Here is a 19392-nt window from a genome sequence, read left to right as displayed (position 1 = left end):
CATGTGATCTTTAGCAAACTGCAGACGAGCAGTAATGTTCTTTTTGGAGAGCAGTGGTTTTCTCCTTGCAACCCTGCCATGCACACCATTGTTGTTCAGTGTTCTCCTGATGCTGGACTCATGAACATTGACATTAGCTAATGTAAGAAAGGCCTTCAGTTGCTTAGGCAGCTGGGCCATAGAAGGTTCACGCTGCACGCTGCATGCTGCACGCTACACGTTCACGTGAAGAACCGGACCCTGGGCCATTAAACTTCATGCTTGGATGTTCACGTGTTGCGTCTGTTCTACTTTGACTGAGTAACCAACAATATGGACTCTTCGGATGACGACGATTGCCTCATTCTGCTTTTACTGAGACAGAGGAAGAGAAAAAGGAACAGAATTTGGAGCCGGGAACACTTCCTTCTGAGAGAAACCCGTGGTGAATTTCACCGAACATTCTATAATCTGCTTGACAATCCCGATGAAGAACTATTTTTCAGTTATACCATTCAATTATATTTTTTCTGAAGTTTTCCCCTGAAAGCATAGAGTTATCTCCCTAGACCCGTTCTGATTGGCTGGCGCGGCGGTGACCGCATGCATTGACTGGAATTTCCATCTTCACGCCTAGAAAAAAGTGTGCATGTTCATTTCTCGCTTCACGCGTGAAGTGTGCAGCGTGCACGCCGTTCTATGGCCCAGAGCAAGTCATGCTACGTTTGTCCACTTTTCTTTACACGCGTGTAGCGTGTAGTGTGCAGCATGCAGCGTGAACCTTCTATGGCCCAGCTGCCTTAGAAGTTACCCTGAGGACCTTTGTGACCTCGCTGACTATTACACACCTTGCTCTTGGAGTGATCTTTGTTGGTCAACCGCTCCTGGTGAGTGTAACAATGGTCTTGAATTACCTCCATTTGTACACAATCTGTCTGACTGTGGATTGGTGGAGTCCAAACTCTTTAGAGATGGTTTTGTAACCTTTTCCAGCCTGATGAGCATCAACAACGCTTTTTCTGAGGTCCTCAGAAATCTCCTTTGTTCGTGCCATGATACACTTCCACAAACGTGTTGTGAAGATCAGACTTTGATAGATACTGTACCTGTTCTTTAAATTAAACAGGGTGCCCACTCACACCTGATTGTCATCCCATTGATTGAAAACACCTGACTCTAATTTCACCTTCAAATTAACTTCTAATCTGAGATGTTCACATACTTTTGCCACTCACAGATATGCAATATTGAATCCTTTTCCTCAATAAATAAATAACCATGTATAATCTTTTTGTCTCATGTGTTTAACTGGGTTCTCTTTATCTACTTTTAGGACTTGTGTGAAAATCTGATGATGTTTTCGGTCATATTTATGCAGAAATATAGAAAATTCTAAAGGGTTCACAAACTTTCAAGCACCACTGTGTGTATGTATATATATATATATATATATATATATATATATATATATATATATATATATATATGTATGTATGTATGTATGTATGTATCTCGATGTTGCTGTCAGTGCTTAATTTGTGAAGCGGGAGGTCCCGGAACGCAGGAGGTGGGTGGGTCCGGCGACTCAAAAAAAAAAAAAAGGCGGGGGGTGGTTTACTATAACTTTACACACACACGCCTATTGTATGTGTAAAAAAAAAAATATAATAATAATAATAATAATAATAATAATATCAGACACTATGATCTTAGAAAACGCTTTAGTGACGAACAGTTACAGACAGTAATATGTCGTGATATGTTATAAAATATTTTTTATTAGGCTATATATTAAATTATATATTAAATTTATCTTCTAAAATAACAGACTGTACTCGTATCACAACCGGTTTATTTCACCATTGGAGATCAGATCACAAGACATGAGTTAAATGACTCATTTTAAGGATTTAAGTAGGGGATTTAAAAGCAGTGCCAGCGGGACTTCGTGGCTCAGGTGGGTAAGGTGCCATACCATAAATCCGGGGACCCGGGTTCGATTCCGACCTGTGGTCATTTTCCGAGCCCTCCCTGTTTTTCTCCTGCTCATTAAAAGCAGTGCCAGCAAACATAAGTGCAATCAATTCAAGTAATAGTTAAGAAATAAAGGGTTTACAAAACAAGTTGGAGAATTCATTTTAAAAATTTTAGTAAGCTTTCTTGTTTTTTTGCCATTTTTTCCACAGCGCAAGCTAACGGCTACAAAAAAACCCGGTGTTCTACTGAGCGGAAGTATACACCCCATGTCCCTCCCTCTTCCCCTTTCGCATAGATTTTGTGGATGTCATAGGAGAGAAATCAACAACAGATATCAAAATCAAAACCGAACACTAAACAAATTTTTATTTACTTATTTAATTTATTGTTTGATTTTTTCCCCTTTGTGATGGTCACGGAGGTGATCTGATCCATTTAAATAGCTGCCGGAACACCGAATGAAATGAAAATAGCTGCCGGATCCGACAACGGAGGTTACGGATCTTGTTCCGTCATGTTCCGGCTCAAATTAAGCCCTGGTTGCTGTCCTCGTCGTCGTTCTTCTTGTGAACACGGAACTGATAACTTTGTTTATACTCTTGAATAGCTCTTCTTCATGACGACAACCGGAAGTGTACCAACACGATGGGGCGTGTAGCGCCACCTGTGGCTCGGGTGCACAATGTACCTCACATAATAGCTCGATTTCCTTGTGTGCATGTAGGATTGGATTTCTCTGGCACCCCTGCTGGGACCCTTAGCTCGATTACCGACAGCAGCTCGATTTGGATGTGCATGTAAACGCACTGACTGAAAGAAAGTCACACTTCACTGTGAGATCACAATTTTTCCCCATTCTGACGTGTGAACATTAACTGAAGCTCTTGATGTCTATCTGCATGATTTGATGCGCTGTGCTGCTGTTGAAGGATTGGCTGATTAGAGAACCGCATCAAACAGTATGGGTGTTCCTAAAAAAAAAAAAAAGTGGCCGGCGAGTGTATATCACTGCCTGCGATGTATACATCCCCTCAGAAAGTATTGGAACATCAAGGCCTGTTCCGGCTCTAGAGTGAAGACATTTGGGATTGAGATCAAAAAATCAAGAGGAGACGGTAAGTTGAAGAACACATCGAGATGCAATTCCCAGGAAACAAAAACTAAACTCTGATCTGTCGTCTCGTGTTCGTCTTCTGATCTCAAACCCAAATGTCTTCAGTGGAGAGCAACAAGAAGTCAACTGACCTTGCTGTTCCAATACTTTCAGAGGACGAAAACCCAGTCTCAGGCCACTAGAACACCTTTAAAGTGCCCGGAGCGATGAAACTCCTCCGGCCATGTTCTATTCCGTTAGTGTTTTTTGACGATGGTGGTGGACGCTAACGCTTCAGTCCAAAGCCTGCCATCGTTTTCATACTCATCAACCCATTCAGTGAGCTACTCTGCTCTGTGGATGGAGGCGGGGTCATCCTGGAAGAGACCACTCCCATCAGGATAGAAACATTTCATCATAGAATAAAAGTGATCAGGGCGAAGTAGTTTGGTTTAAAATGTACAAAATACGGAAACTGTAGCGTCCCACAGTCATGTGACTCAACAGGTCTAAGCAACTGAATAGTGACTTACTTTACTGCTTAGAGATGTGTGAAATATTCAATGGCTTTAAAGGAGATACGCAGAGCCATGGCCTCACTTTTTGTTTATAAATGCCTTTTGAGACCTCAAGAACGGCATCGGAATAGTTTTAAGTGTCAACAGTAAATCTAATATCATAATTTTTACGATTAAAATGATTCATATAGGTAGTGGCCTGAGTGAATGACCTTGACATCCGTAATGTCACAGCAGGAAGTCTATCGGTCTCCATCGTCATTTCCGTTATACTAAAACACAGAGCTGACTGCAACTTCGATCCTCCATTTTGAGCTAATTTATCGCCATGCCACGTAAATGTGTTGCTGGCGGGTGCAGCAACATGACAGAAGGTGGATTTACGTCGCATTCATGGCCCAAGAATGTTCAAACTGCAAAGATTTGGATGCGTTTTGCGAGAAGTTCACGGGTTGGACGCCTACGAAGTGCTCTGCACATTTTACTGAAGACTCGTACGAGACCTCTGACCTGTTGAGGAGCGCTGGCTATAAGCCCGTACTGAAAGAGGGTGCAGTACTAACAATTAAAGGAAAAGAAAACTACAAGAAAAGGAAAGTAAGTTCAGTTGCACCAGTTCTCCCGGAGTGTGAGCCGAGCAGTAATGGCGGAGTACTCAGTATGGAGAAAATGGAGAATGAGTGGACCAGTCATCATATTTCTCTGCTGGATATGCTTTTTTCCCCCCCTTTCTGCTGAATATGCTTGCCTCAGCAGCAATATCTCGCCCTTACGTGGAAAAAATCGAATGAATGGAAAACTGAAAGTCAGATTGTTTCAAAACAATCAGCCACAAGCTCGGCCTTCAAGAAGCGAGAACACAGACGGGTAAGATGCGACTCTCATTTGGTTACACAACACTACTACTTGTTTACCTGCATTTAGATTAATACATCCAACGGTGTTTAAGTTACCGGTACAAGATTATTTAATTTGCTTCAGAATGTGATTGTCTCCGTTCACCTGATTATTTAATTAGCCTTTTACGCTTTATCAGTGGAAATGTATGCATGTACATGTATGCTGCATAAGTTATAACACCTATCCTGTTTTAATAAGAGTCACATGAGACTGTCAGTTCAATTCCATCCAATTCTCTAGACGGCTTTATTTCATACGGTGGGGGCCTCCGTGGCCGACGTGTTACTATCAGATTCACTTTCTGATGGCTCGAACTGATACGGTTCTACATGTATATACATTTAGGTCCATATATTTTTGGACACTGACACAAATTTTGTTTTTTTACCTGTTTACTGAAACATATTCAAGTTATAGTTATATAATGGATATGGACATAAAGTCCAGACTTTTAGCTTTCATTTGAGGGTATCCACATTCAAATTGGATGAAGGGTTTAGGAGTTTCAGCTCCTTAACATGTGCCACCCTGTTTTTAAAGGGACCAAAAGTAATTGGACAATTGACTCAAAGGCTATTTCATGGGCAGGTGTGGGAAATTCCTTCGTTATGTCATTCTCAATTAAGCAGATAAAAGGCCTGGAGTTGATTTGAGGTGTGGTGCTTGCATTTGGAAGATTTTGCTGTGAAGAAAACGTGGTCAAAGGAGCTCTCCATGCAGGAGAAACAAGCCATCCTTAAGCTGCGAAAACAGAAAAAAAAACCATCCGAGAAATTGCTACAATATTAGGAGTGGCAAAATCTCCAGTTTGGTACATCCTGAGAAAGAAAGAAAGCACTGGTGAACTCATCAGTGCAAAAAGACCTGGACGCCCACAGAAGACAACAGTGGTGGATGATCGCAGAATAATTTCCATGGTGAAGAGAAACCCCTTCACAACAGCCAACCAAGTGAACAACACTCTCCAGGAGGTAGGCGTATCAATATCCAAATCTACCATAAAGAGAAGACTGCATGAAAGTAAATACAGAGGGATCACTGCACGGTGCAAGCCACTCATAAGCCTCAAGAATAAAAAGGCTAGATTGGACTTCACTAAAAAACATCTAAAAAAGCCAGCACAGTTCTGGAAGAACATTCTTTGAACAGATGAAACCAAGATCAACCTCTACCAGAATGATGGAAAGAAAAAAGTATGGCGAAGGCGTGGTACAGCTCATGATCCAAAGCATACCACATCATCTGTAAAACACAGCAGAGGCAGTGTGATGGCTTGGGCATGCATGGCTGCCAGTGGCACTGGGTCACTAGTGTTTATTGATGATGTGACACAGGACAGAAGCAGCCGGATGAATTCTGAGGTATTCAGAGACATACTGTGTGCTCAAATCCAGCCAAAATGATTGGTCGGCGTTTCATAATACAGATGGACAATGACCCAAAACATAAAGCCAAAGCAACCCAGGAGTTTATTAAAGCAAAGAAGTGGAATATTCTTGAATTGCCAAGTCAGTCACCTGATCTCAACCCAACTGAGCATGCATTTCACTTGTTAAAGACTAAACTTCAGACAGAAAGGCCCACAAACAAACAGCAACTGAAAACCGCTGCAGTAAAGGCCTGGCAGAGCATTAAAAAGGAGGAAACACAGCATCTGATGTCGTCCATGAGTTCAAGACTTCAGGCAGTCATTGCCAACAAAGGGTTTTCAACCAAGTATTAGAAATGAACATTTTATTTATAATTATTTAATTTGTCCAATTACTTTTGAGCCCCTGAAATGAAGGGATTGTGTTTAAAAATGCTTTAGTTCCTCACATTTTTATGCAATCATTTTGTTCAACCCACTGAATTAAAGCTGAAAGTCTGAACTTCAACTGCATCTGAATTGTTTTGTTCACAATTCATTGTGGTAATGTACAGAACCAAAATTAGAAAAATGTTGTCTCTGTCCAAATATTTATGGACCTAACTGTAGCAGTAGCATGTACACACACTCCAATTTCAGGACTATCGCAGTCAGATGTACTACGAGCTGAGGAATCTGAAGACTCTCTAATAAATCCGAACGAAGGGGCCACTGCAACCACTCTCACCTGCCGAGTCTGGCTTTGGTCTATAGCACCGGTTCCTGCTGTGACGTCACGCACTCAGGGCTGGCTGGCTCAGCGGGGCAGCTCGAATGCCAACTTTGCGGTCGATTTTAACTCTCACAAATATACATTTTTATTCCCATTTATGCAGCATACAAGAGTCAAGGATGGAGATACTATCCACTCAGAAATGTATTTAAAAATAAAAGTTCTGCGTATCTCCTTTTGGTAGACTTTACAGGGAGCCGGTTTGAATAGAGTGGTGGCGTGGCAGGAAGGAGTAATGGGAATGACGCACGTGTGGGTGAGATGACGTTTAGTGGAACAAGTTCACATTCCTTCCTCCCACCATCCAGAATATTTATGTATGCCTCACTTTTGCTTTCGACCCAAACTACTAATACATAAAGTACTGATCTGTAAACGTTTAAAATTCTCCTGTGAATGTAACCCTTCTTTGTTGCACGTCCTAGTCGGGATTTTCGTCACCTGAAAAGCACGACTAAACACTTCAAGTGATGCCTTTCCGCCCCCCGGCTTTTACTTTTCGTTGCTGAGCGTGTTGTACCTGCAGCCGCCAAATGTGCTGTAACCTCATCTGTTCCTGCTGAGTTTAGGATGTCGGAGTCATCGTACGTGTCATCGTCAGGGGACGACGGCGAGTCCTCGTCAGCGCTGAGCATGCTGTGCTCTGTGTAAGTGGACACGTGAACCTGCTGAGAAACAGCATGGGCCTCGATGGTGGTCATGTGCTCCGCCTGATGTACCGTGTGGTCGTCCATCACTTCATACAGCTTTCCTTAAACTAACTAACACACACACACACACACACACACACAGCGCCAGTTAAAGGAGTAACACTGTAAGGACAGACTATCTTTAAAACACAGACACTTTAAAATAGACCTACAATAAATAAGGCACAGTGTTGTGTACGTTTCACGCTTCCGTTACCCCCTACGTAGCGTCTCGTGTGTATTTCAAGACTGTGCATTATTACTCACGTAAACAAGCGTTAATTCATTACGAACGCCTGACTAATTCTCGTATGAGAGACGATTTTGACTCAACGTGCGAAGCTGTAAGAGCCAAATAACTTCACAGCTTGTGCTTCTCAGACTTGAGTGTGGATTACGTCGCCCTCTGGCGGTGGTGGAGGGAAACTTAAAACTCAGACGACTGCTTGTTCGGGTTGGAACACAACTAAACAACTACGATACACTTATCCCAGACGTGTTTATCTTTATGAATTATACAGGGACTCAGACACGTAGACACATTTACACACCTCAGCACAAGAACATCATAAACCATCACTGCATCATGTTCAGAGACTGATGGGAAGAAACCAGTAGCCAGGCGCTACAGAGGTAACCTATTACTGGGAACTGGTTTTTATTATTATTATTTTAATCAGTTTGCTAAAATTGAATTACTTCTTCATGATGAAGTCAACACTGGCACAAAAGAAGGCACTGTATGGCGGAGGTGAATATTACAAATCTGGGGGTGGGTTTCCCCAAAAGCCTCTTAACGCTAAGAGCGTCTTAACTAGAAAAGAGTGTGTGTTCATTGTGATGCTTGCTCTACCATTTAACGATGAGCTTCGTGCTACGATGCTTCTGGAGTAACTCGGCACTGTTTTATCAGGATTTACAACTTGACATTCCAAATTAAAAACAAACAAAAAAGTTTATTATAACTACATGCTTAACAAAATGTTCTTTTGATTTTCACCTGGTATGGATTTTCTGACTTTGCTTACAACCCCGATTCCAAAAAAGTTGGGACAAAGTACAAATTGTAAATAAAAACGGAATGCAATAATTTACAAATCTCAAAAACTGATATTGTATTCACAATAGAACATAGACAACATATCAAATGTCAAAAGTGAGACATTTTGAAATTTCATGCCAAATATTGGCTCATTTGAAATTTCATGACAGCAACACATCTCAAAAAAGTTGGGACAGGGGCAATAAGAGGCTGGAAAAGTTAAAAGGTACAAAAAAGGAACAGCTGGAGGACCAAACTGCAACTCATTAGGTCAATTGGCAATAGGTCATTAACATGACTGGGTATAAAAAGAGCATCTTGGAGTGGCAGCGGCTCTCAGAAGTAAAGATGGGAAGAGGATCACCAATCCCCCTAATTCTGCACCAACAAATAGTGGAGCAATATCAGAAAGGAGTTCGACAGTGTAAAATTGCAAAGAGTTTGAACATATCATCATCTACAGTGCATAATATCATCAAAAGATTCAGAGAATCTGGAAGAATCTGTGCGTAAGGGTCAAGGCCCGAAAACCATACTGGGTGCCCGTGATCTTCGGGCCCTTAGACGGCACTGCATCACATACAGGCATGCTTCTGTATTGGAAATCACAAAATGGGCTCAGGAATATTTCCAGAGAACATTATCTGTGAACACAATTCACCGTGCCATCCGCCGTTGCCAGCTAAAACTCGATAGCTCAAAGAAGAAGCCGTATCTAAACATGATCCAGAAGCGCAGACGTCTTCTCTGGGCCAAGGCTCATTTAAAATGGACTGTGGCAAAGTGGAAAACTGTTCTGTGGTCAGACGAATCAAAATTTGAAGTTCTTTATGGAAATCAGGGACGCCGTGTCATTCGGACTAAAGAGGAGAAGGACAACCCAAGTTGTTATCAGCGCTCAGTTCAGAAGCCTGCATCTCTGATGGTATGGGGTTGCATTAGTGCGTGTGGCATGGGCAGCTTACACATCTGGAAAGACACCATCAGTGCTGAAAGGTATATCCAGGTTCTAGAGCAACATATGCTCCCATCCAGACGACGTCTCTTTCAGGGATCATTTTCCAACATGACAATGCCAAACCACATACTGCATCAATTACAGCATCATGGCTGCGTAGAAGAAGGGTCCGGGTACTGAACTAGCCAGCCTGCAGTCCAGATCTTTCACCCATAGAAAACATTTGGCGCATCATAAAACGGAAGATACGACAAAAAAAGACCTAAAGACAGTTGAGCAACTAGAATCCTACATTAGACAAGAATGGGTTAACATTCCTATCCCTAAACTTGAGCAACTTGTCTCCTCAGTCCCCAGACGTTTACAGACTGTTGTAAAGAGAAAAGGGGATGTCTCACAGTGGGAAACATGGCCTTGTCCCAACTTTTTTGAGATGTGGTGTTGTCATGAAATTTGAAATCACCTAATTTTTCTCTTTAAATGATGCATTTTCTCAGTTTAAACATTTGATGTGTCATCTATGTTCTATTCTGAATAAAATATGGAATTTTGAAACTTCCACATCATTGCATTCCGTTTTTATTTACAATTTGTCCCAACTTTTTTGTAATCGGGGTTGTAGAATTTAACTTGGAAAATATGGCGTGAAGTGAAAATGATTGAGAATGATGGATATTTCGTGCACATCCAGAGTGTAGATGTGCTTTTTTTAAAAATTGTTTTTGGTGTTTTCTTGTCGCTCTTCCTTATTCACAGCGACCAAGAAAAAATTACATCGTCCCTCGATGCCATCCGCTACGAACACAGAGAGAATTCCTCTGGTGCTCCCCATCATCCAACTGATAAGACAGTGGCTCAATTTATACATAATGTCTAAATGCTTCAGGATCATCCTGAGACTTCTTCCATTTCAAGGAACCTCGACTCATCTGAGCACATACTTCTGCACGCAAGTACTCAAAGTGCCCTGATCACAGGTTCCCACCCCTCGATCCTGCACCATCCACTACACTAACCAATCAGGGACTGAACAGCCCTTCCTGAGTAGGCGTGGTCGAGCAGGGAAACCACTAGAGCGCAGGACTCCTCATCAGTGACCTGACGGATGAGGTTTTATCCCTCATGACTCCTCGTGCATCACCACAGGACTTGTTTACTGGCTCTCCTGCAAGAGAAAACAATCACAGAAACCAAGAGGAGGCCTCTGATGATCTTATGATCAGAGTGATCTCTCCCTTCCTGTGATGGGACACTTCTACAGCAACTGACACCTCGGTTTGTCTCGCTAGCTGTTCCTCCAGGACCAATGAACTCCCTGGTCTAGACGAGCGTCGTGCTTTTACACATTTCATCATATCCTGCTTCTCTAGAAGCTGCTCTTAATCTCCTGTCTGCGATTCCTGTTCCGATTAGGAAGTGTATTTTAAGCATTTTCAATGTGAATATTGCATATTTTGTGGCGGCACGGTGGTGTAGTGGTTAGCACTGTCGCCTCATAGCAAGAGGGTCCGGGTTCGGGCCCCGTGGCCGGCGGGGGCCTTTCTGTGCGGAGTTTGCATGTTCTCCCCGTGTCCGCGTGGGTTTCCTCCGGGTGCTCCGGTTTCCCCCACAGTCCAAAGACATGCAGGTTAGGTTAACTGGCGACTCTAAATTGAGCGTAGGTGTGAATGTGAGTGTGAATGGTTGTCTGTGTCTATGTGTCAGCCCTGTGATGACCTGGCGACTTGTCCAGGGTGTACCCTGCCTTTCGCCCGTAGTCAGCTGGGATAGGCTCCAGCTTGCCTGCGACCCTGTAGAAGGATAAAGCGGCTACAGATAATGAGATGAGATATTGCACATTTTAATTTAGAAATAGATCTTGGTGGAGATAAAACAGGATGCTCAGTATCCTCCAGTAGTTTAACGTTAGGATGTTCGTACGAATGTTTTCATGACCGGTTTCTACTCTAAATACAGTACAGGCGGCGCTCAATCTGACTGACACAAAATCCAGGATGAGAAGGAAACTGCGAAAAAGCTCTGGAGATCACTTGGAGTGAAGAAAAAAAAAAACGAGTAGAGCGGCGGCTACAATTACATCGACGCCTTTTCAGATTTACCAGTAATTTTTTTTTTTTTTTTTTTACAAAAGGAGAGTTTCAGTTCCAACAGTTGTTATTGGTTAATCAATCAACTGGAAGACCCACGCTTTGATATATTTTTTTTTTTTTTAGCACAATCAGCAATTTTTCGGAAAACCCGGACATTATCATCGCAGGTAAGCATGGTGGAAAGATCATGGATATGTTTTTACTGATCAAATTCACCAACGTTTCATGATCTTGTCGAAACCTGCTTTGTTTCCGTCTCTTTCGTTTGTCAGTCGCCATTTTGTATCGCGTGTGAGAAGTCACATGAGGTGTCGATAATAGTGATGACTTTCACCGGTGTCCACCGTTATCGACACCCTGTGGAATTAAGGGACATTTACAACTGTTATGGATCGATCTTTGTGTTACATTGTTGATAAAGGGTTTGGAATCCGATTGCAGTAAATAGAATTAGACCGGAATTAAATTCCTCGCATATAAAAGATTACATGCTTGAAATATTCAGGGTTTTTTTTTTTTGCAGTTTGTTGTAAATATCTACCACATATTACACCATCAGTAGACATTTTATATTTTGGTTTGAGGAATGACATGCGACATTTGACCTGGATTTTCATGTGGTTACAATGTCAATTTCCTGTTGACATTTATTGGTAAACTCCAAAACTAGAAATTAATACAAAAACAACGACGAATGATTAAGACTACGTTCAGACTGCACCCTGAAACGACCCATATCCGATTTTTTTGCCCATATGCGACCTGTATCCGATTTGTTATTGACAATCTGAACAACACAGATCTGATTTTTTTTCACATGCGACCCAGGCCGCTTGGATATGTGGTCCTAAATCCGATGCATATCCGTTATTTTCACATGCGACTGCAGTCTGACCGGACAGGTCGCATTCATGCGACCTACACGTCATCAACAAGAGACAAACGTCACTATTCTGCGTTGGCTAATCCCGCCTCTTTGGTGGAAAACAACAACATTTGTACAGTTTTCAGAATTTAAATAGACTTTTATAGAATTGATCAAGCTAATGGTGGATTTGGTAGGGACCTGGATGTTAAACCATCCTGTATTACAAGATAAGATTGTTCTGGAAATTTCCAGTAATTTGACACCTTCGGTCTCATTCGTCTGCTGCCCACATTAATCAGATTATTGTGTGAGTTCCGCCGCCGCCACAAAAACCACATCGCCAGGTCTCGCCTCATCTCCATGCTTTACTTGCAAACTTGAAGAGTGCGCTTTTTTTTGTTTACGTATTACGTAGATGTGCTTATTACGTGTCAATTTGCGCATGCGGGACACTTTTGGGTCGTTTTCCGTTCATATTGGAGATCGCACACAAGTCTCATATAATTGGTAATGTGAACGGCCGAACAAAAAAATCGGATTTCACAACAAGTCGGATATGGGTCGTTTCAGATTGCAGTCTGAACATAGTGTAAGAAAACGCGATCTATGAAAAGACTTCGGAAGTGGGTAGAAAGTGGAACAGAAAGACTTTCTGACGCAGGTTAAGACATGTTTCTACTGATCAAGTTCACCGATATTTCATGACCTTGTCGAAACCTGCTTTGTTTCCGTCTTTCATTTGACAGCTGCCATTTTGTATCTAAACACACGTTTAATGTCAACAGGAAATTGACATTGGAACCACATGAAAGTCATTTGTTTACAAACAGAATTACTATCCTCATTTACGTAAGCACAGACATCGATATATTTATATAAAAAGATATTTTGTACTAAATATAAGTCTAGGTAAAGTTAAAACTTTTAACTTAATACCATATACCAATTATTATTTTTTAGAAGTAATCATCTGGGTGTCGATAATTGTGGACAAAGGTGTTACGTGATCTGATGCGCTACAGTAAGTAATCGGGAATCAACTCCTTTTTTCTCCAGTGGGAGTTTGAGTAATTATTCATGCGCAGTTTACGTACTGAAAGGTCTTTCCTACTTTTGCAACGGCCAAAAGATCGTTAAGGTGTCCATAATTGTAGCTGCCACTATATTATTTATATATATGAGTGATTCCACGCTTATGGGTACTGAAATGGGGACATGAACTTATTTTTAAAAATTCACCTAAAACCATTTCTTTTTTTACCATCAGGTCACAAAACATGTAATTTTTAATGAATGATATGTTAAAAGATAACTTTAATTTTCTGAGATGTAATAAAAACATTTATATGCCAAAGTCAGAACGTAACAGAAGTGTTGTGGACATATATATTCTCAATTTTAACAATGTAGAATTACTTTTTGAAACATAGGAAGGTGATGTTTTAGCAAATATAATTAATAAACATGTGTAGTAGAATAAACATACACATTCTTTCAATAATATTAACATGGTATAGAGCTAGATTGTAATTAATTTGTAACAGATGCGAGATGGACAATCGTAACAGAAGTAATGTAACAGACATCATTTTGGAACTCATAGGCTTGACTTTGGCATATAAATATGTTTTTATTACATCTCAGAAAATTAAAGTTATCTTTTAACATATCATTCATTAAAGATTACATGTTTTGTGACCTGATGGTAAAAAAAGAAATGGTTTTAGGTGAATTTTTAAAAATAAGTTCATGTCCCCATTTCAGTACCCATAAGCGTGGAATCAGTCATATTCATATTATATTATCTCATCTCATTATCTCTAGCCGCTTTATCCTGTCCTACAGGGTCGCAGGCAAGCTGGAGCCTATCCCAGCTGACTACGGGCGAAAGGTGGGGTACACCCTGGACAAGTCGCCAGGTCATCACAGGGCCGACACAGAGACAAACAACCATTCACACTCACATTCACACCTACGGTCAATTTAGAGTCACCAGTTAACCTAACCTGCATGTCTTTGGACTGTGGGGGAAACCGGAGCACCCGGAGGAAACCCACGCGGACACGGGGAGAACATGCAAACTCCGCACAGAAAGGCCCTCGCCGGCCCCGGGGCTCGAACCCGGACCTTCTTGCTGTGAGGCGACAGCGCTAACCACTACACCACTGTGCCGCCCATATTATATTATTTTATATATATATATATATATATATATAAACTAAAAACATGAAACGATGAAAACGTCTCATGATCATACCATTATTATTAAATATTTTCATACAAAGATCTCTTTACGTCACCGATCTACATGTACAAAAAAAACCCAGCAAAGTGTTCTGATTATTCCACATTAATCCTGAGGAAAATAAAACCCAGAGACAAACTCCAGAAAAACAGAAACTGTTGGAGTCTTCAGTAAACACCACATCGAGGTCCAGGTGGAGATGAGGCTGATCCCAGAACACTGGGGATAAAGAACCCACAGACACACCACACCAACAGAACCGAGAACCTTCATTGAAATAACTGAAATGATAGAACATCACCGACTTAATCATGTCTTTTCTAGCTAATAATAAACATAACCCTTCAATGAAGACGTATTAAAGCTAAAAACTTTCTAACTCTCCTCCATGATCTGTGCACGAATCAGATTTCTACCGAGTACTGAAGGGTTGTTTTACAATCAGGGTACAAAAGTGTCACAGGGGTCCAAAATTCAAAGCGATTCAAACTGGTTCTTGGACCAGTTTTTAAGTGAAGGACAAGTTAAAGAACAGATTTCAGGTAATTTTTTATGGTAGTTTTGTGTAATCTGCTATAAGAGCTCATCTCATTATCTGTAGCCGCTTTATCCTGTTCTACAGGGTCGCAGGCAAGCTGGAGCCTATCCCAGCTGACTACGGGCGAAAGGCGGGGTACACCCTGGACAAGTCGCCAGGTCATCACAGGGCTGACACTAATGGCCCTTTTCCACTACCCTTTTTCAGCTCACTTCAGCCCGACACGGCTCGCGTTTCGACTACCTCAGAGCAGCATGACTCAGCTCGCTTCAGCCCTACTCAGCACCCAAAACTCGCACCGTTTTGGAGTGGGGCTGAAGCGAGCCAAACCGAGCCGAGTGGGGCTAGGGGCGTGAGCAGACACTCCCCTGTGCACTGATTGGCGAGGAGGAGTGTCCTCACATGCCCACACACGCCCCGCGAGCACGCTGGGATCTGTAAACACCATAAACCCGGAAGAAGAATTACGAATTATGAGAATTTCTGAAGCCTTATGCGCCTCGCCTCATCTATACGCTCTTGCCAGTATCTGTTGGCGTTGTCGGTGACAACAAGCCACAGCACCAAGACCAGCAACACTAACGACTCCATGTTTATTGTTTACTATCCGGGTCGTGAGACTACCGCTTAAAAGATCACTGATGTCACTGTTTGTGCCGCCTAACGACATCACGTGACGTCCACCCACTTTCGCTAACTCCACCCAATGTGTCCACCCACTTCCATCCAGCACGGTTGTAGTCGAAATGCAACTCCAACAGCCCCACTCAGCTCGGCACGGCTTAGCCCAACTCAGCCGCGTTGGTAGTGGAAAAGCGGCAACAGACACAGACAACCATTCACATTCACACCTACGGTCAATTTAGAGTCACCAGTTAACCTAACCTGCATGTCTTTGGACTGTGGGGGAAACCGGAGCACCCGGAGGAAACCCACGCGGACACGGGGAGAACATGCAAACTCCACACAGAAAGGCCCTCGCCAGCCACGGGGCTCGAACCCGGACCTTCTTGCTGTGAGGTGACAGCGCTAACCACTACACCACCGTCCCGCCCTGCTGCAAGATGGAAGAAACAAATGAAGTGATTCTCAGAGAGGACTTTTTTTTTTGACAATTCAGAATCCACTAGTGCTTTTAAATATAAGGCTGTAAGCTTTGTGTTAGTTGTCTCTAATATTTATGTCCCAATATCTTGACCACATTTTAGGATGAAAATAATCATTTTAGATATGTTATTTTATATTGGAAAATTAGCTGTCTCGGAGAGAACATTTTTTTTGACACAATTCCATACTAATTTGATCAAAATAGTCTGAAAACTTACTGGCGTTCAATATTAAAACTTTATGTTTCCAATGATATGGAACCAAATATGTGTTTTATGGTATAAAGAATGATTTAAGTGCGTCCCTTTTGGTCAAAAAAAGCACTTTTTCTAAATGACACGAGTAATTTTGCTAAATATGACACATATTGCCATACATTCACCAAAAATAACGTTATCACCATGCAGGGTAAATAGAGCTATCACAGGGCTACAATAAACAACCAAGTTTATTTAGTCAAGTCTTTTGATATTGAAGATAATAAGCGTTAAATGGGATTTTTAGCTTGCGGACCCTGATTGTAAAACAACCCTAAACAGAACAGAAGTTACTTACAAACTAAGGCTAAGCTAAGCTAAGCTAGGCTAGGCTAACAGGCGCTAATGCTAATTAAAATAAATAAAAACCCCGCCGAACACCAGGACATTCCTCAGCTCCGTTACATTTCCTCAACAATATCCGAACATTTAATATATCTGTCCGTGAAACAAAATCCGTGCGTGTTTACAAAAAGTTTTGTTAGCTTTAGCTTGGTTGCTAGTTAGCTGTCGGACCGGGAATTCCGCGATAATTCCGCGATACGGATTAATAAAGCCAAAGAGGGGATGAATAATTGCTGTGATATGAAGTTAGAGTCGGTGTGCGTCCGTGTAGAACCGGGTCGGGTCACTGAACAGGACCGGAGCTAGAGCACACAGCTAGCTCGCTGGCTAGCAGGATCCGGTTGGGAGCCGCCATCAGAGCAAGAGCGCGCTTTAATCCCAGGCCCCGGCCTACAAACACAACCGCGGCTTTATTTCTGCTCTATTCCTGCTGAAAGTGGCGCTGCTGGCTGGAGGGAGAAAAGCCGCGCTGATCCGGCATGTGGGCTTCAGTCAGCGCGCTAACACAGCGCACACAGCTGCTCAGAGCAGCGCGCTGCCGGGTTCGGTGCTGCGGCTGCGCCACGGCTCAAATACTGGAGATTGCGCGGTAGGGTACTAACCTCAGAGCGGCTGCGCTACTCCGGGCCTGCGCGCTGCGGCGGAGCTCACAGTACAGTGACCTGCACTGGAGGACAAAGAACAGGGAGCGCGCGCGCCCTCTCTCTCTCTCTCACACACTGTGCGCTTTAGTTTCTGTTTGGAAACATTCACAATATCCATTCCGCCGCGCTCTCTTCTCCTCTCTCTCTTCTCTTCTCTCTCTTCTCTTCTCTTCTCTTCTCTTCTGTTCTCTCTCTCTTCTCTTCTCTTCTCTCTTCTCTTCTCTTCTGTTCTCTCTCTTCTCTTCTCTTCTCTTCTGTTCTCTCTCTTCTCTTCTCTTCTCTTCTCTTCTCTTCTCTTCTCTCTCTTCTGTTCTCTCTCTCTCCTTCTCTTCTCTTCTCTTCTGTTCTCTTCTCTTCTCTTCTCTTCTCTTCTCTTCTGTTCTCTCTCTTCTCTTCTCTTCTCTTCTGTTCTCTCTCTTCTCTTCTCTTCTCTTCTCTTCTCTTCTCTTCTCTTCTCTCTCTTCTGTTCTCTCTCTTCTCTTCTCTCTCTTCTCTTCTCTTCTCTTCTCTTCTCTTCTCTTCTCTCTCTTCTGTTCTCTCTCTTCTCTTCTCTCTTTCTCTTCTCTCTCTCTGTTCTCTCTCTTCTCTTCTCTTCTCTTCTCTTCTGTTCTCTCTCTTCTCTTCTCTTCTCTCTTCTCTTCTCTCTTCTCTTCTCTTCTCTTCTCTTCTCTTCTCTCTCTTCTCTTCTCTTCTTCTTCTCTTCTCTTCTCTCTCTTCTCTTCTTCTCTTCTGTTCTCTCTCTTCCTCTTCTCTTCTCTTCTCTTCTCTTCTGTTCTCTCTCTTCTCTTCTCTTCTCTCTCTTCTCTTCTCTTCTCTCTCTTCTCTTCTCTTCTCTTCTCTTCTCTCTCTTCTCTTCTGTTCTCTCTCTTCTCTTCTCTTCTCTCTCTTCTCTTCTCTTCTCTCTCTGTTCTCTCTCTTCTCTTCTGTTCTCTCTCTTCTCTTCTCTTCTCTTCTCTTCTCTTCTCTTCTCTCTCTTCTCTTCTGTTCTCTCTCTCTTCTGTTCTCTCTCTTCTCTTCTCTCTCTTCTGTTCTCTCTCTTCTCTTCTCTTCTCTTCTCTTCTCTTCTCTCTCTTCTCTTCTCTTCTCTCTCTTTCTCTTCTGTTCTCTCTCTTCTCTCTCTTCTCTCTTCTGTCTCTCTCTTCTTCTCTTCTCTTCTCTTCTCTTCTCTTCCTCTGATGTGCTTTTCCTCATGAGTTTTGAACATTTTATATTTCACTAATGTGTGTTATTAGTTAGTGATGCAGTGCAAAGCACAGCATCACTATTGTTCTTCTGGCGTGTTTCTTCTTCTTAGTGATACAGTGCCTAGGTCTTAAACTTATTCATCATTGTGTAGCAGAGTTCTCCAAAGTCGGTTTGCTGCCTGTACAGTATAGAGTTGAGCAACTCCAACTAAATCACATGTTTTAACACTAAATTCCCCGGGGGAAATTGTGAGAGGATGCAGTGCAACGAAGCAATTCGGTCACGCATGTTTGCTGGCCGTGAATGTGTGACCCGCAATGATGTTTCAATGCAATGATTATGTGTGTGATTGAGACAGCAGCCCCCCCCCCCCCCCCCCCCCCCCCCCCCCCCCGTCACTCACTGCTCCCAGTCGGCATGGCGACGGGCCTGAGAAAGCACAGAGTGACACATAATCTTGTCAATTTTTGGCTGATTTTTGCTCAGGATCAGGCCTCAAACAATGACAAATAACTTGACAAAGGAAGCAGCTATTCACAAAATTCTTTCACAGTGAGCGCTAGAAGGGTCTCCTGAATAAACTGATGTCATTTTTTGTCTGTAGTCTTAAAAATGAGGACAGTAGACCGACTTAAAAATGACTGACTTTTCTGTCACGTTTATAATGGGTGTCAATGAGCTAAGACACACAAGGGCTGGAGTTTTCTACTGTTTTTTATGAAGGACCAGGCCTCGAACAATGACAAATAACTCGACAACGGAAGCAGCTATTCACAAAATTCTTTCACAGTGAGCGCTAGAAGGTCTCCTGAATAA

At 42.4% G+C, this 19392-nt stretch overlaps 1 protein-coding gene across 6 annotated transcripts in view; it reads right to left on the bottom strand.

Annotated features, from left to right (window-relative positions):
* Positions 1 to 17456, bottom strand: part of nrf1 (nuclear respiratory factor 1) — a 71498-nt gene extending 54042 nt beyond the window's left edge. The window contains exons 1-2 of one of the 6 annotated variants that reach the window (XM_060903879.1): positions 17350 to 17456; positions 7129 to 7365 (exon numbers count right to left, since the gene is read on the bottom strand). In XM_060903879.1, coding sequence (XP_060759862.1) covers positions 7129 to 7342 — 214 coding nt within the window. In that variant the 5' untranslated portion in view covers positions 7343 to 7365; positions 17350 to 17456. Of the gene's footprint in view, positions 1 to 7128; positions 7985 to 10313; positions 10823 to 17349 lie in introns of those variants that run through there. The other 5 variants (XM_060903876.1, XM_060903875.1, XM_060903877.1 and 2 more) reach the window with 5 other exon arrangements.
* Positions 17457 to 19392: the final 1936 nt, after the last annotated feature.

Source organism: Neoarius graeffei, chromosome 21 (assembly GCF_027579695.1).
Source record: "Neoarius graeffei isolate fNeoGra1 chromosome 21, fNeoGra1.pri, whole genome shotgun sequence".
NCBI lineage: Eukaryota > Metazoa > Chordata > Actinopteri > Siluriformes > Ariidae > Neoarius > Neoarius graeffei.
Note: the sequence above shows the minus strand (reverse complement) of the source record. Positions and strands in the feature narration are given on the sequence as shown.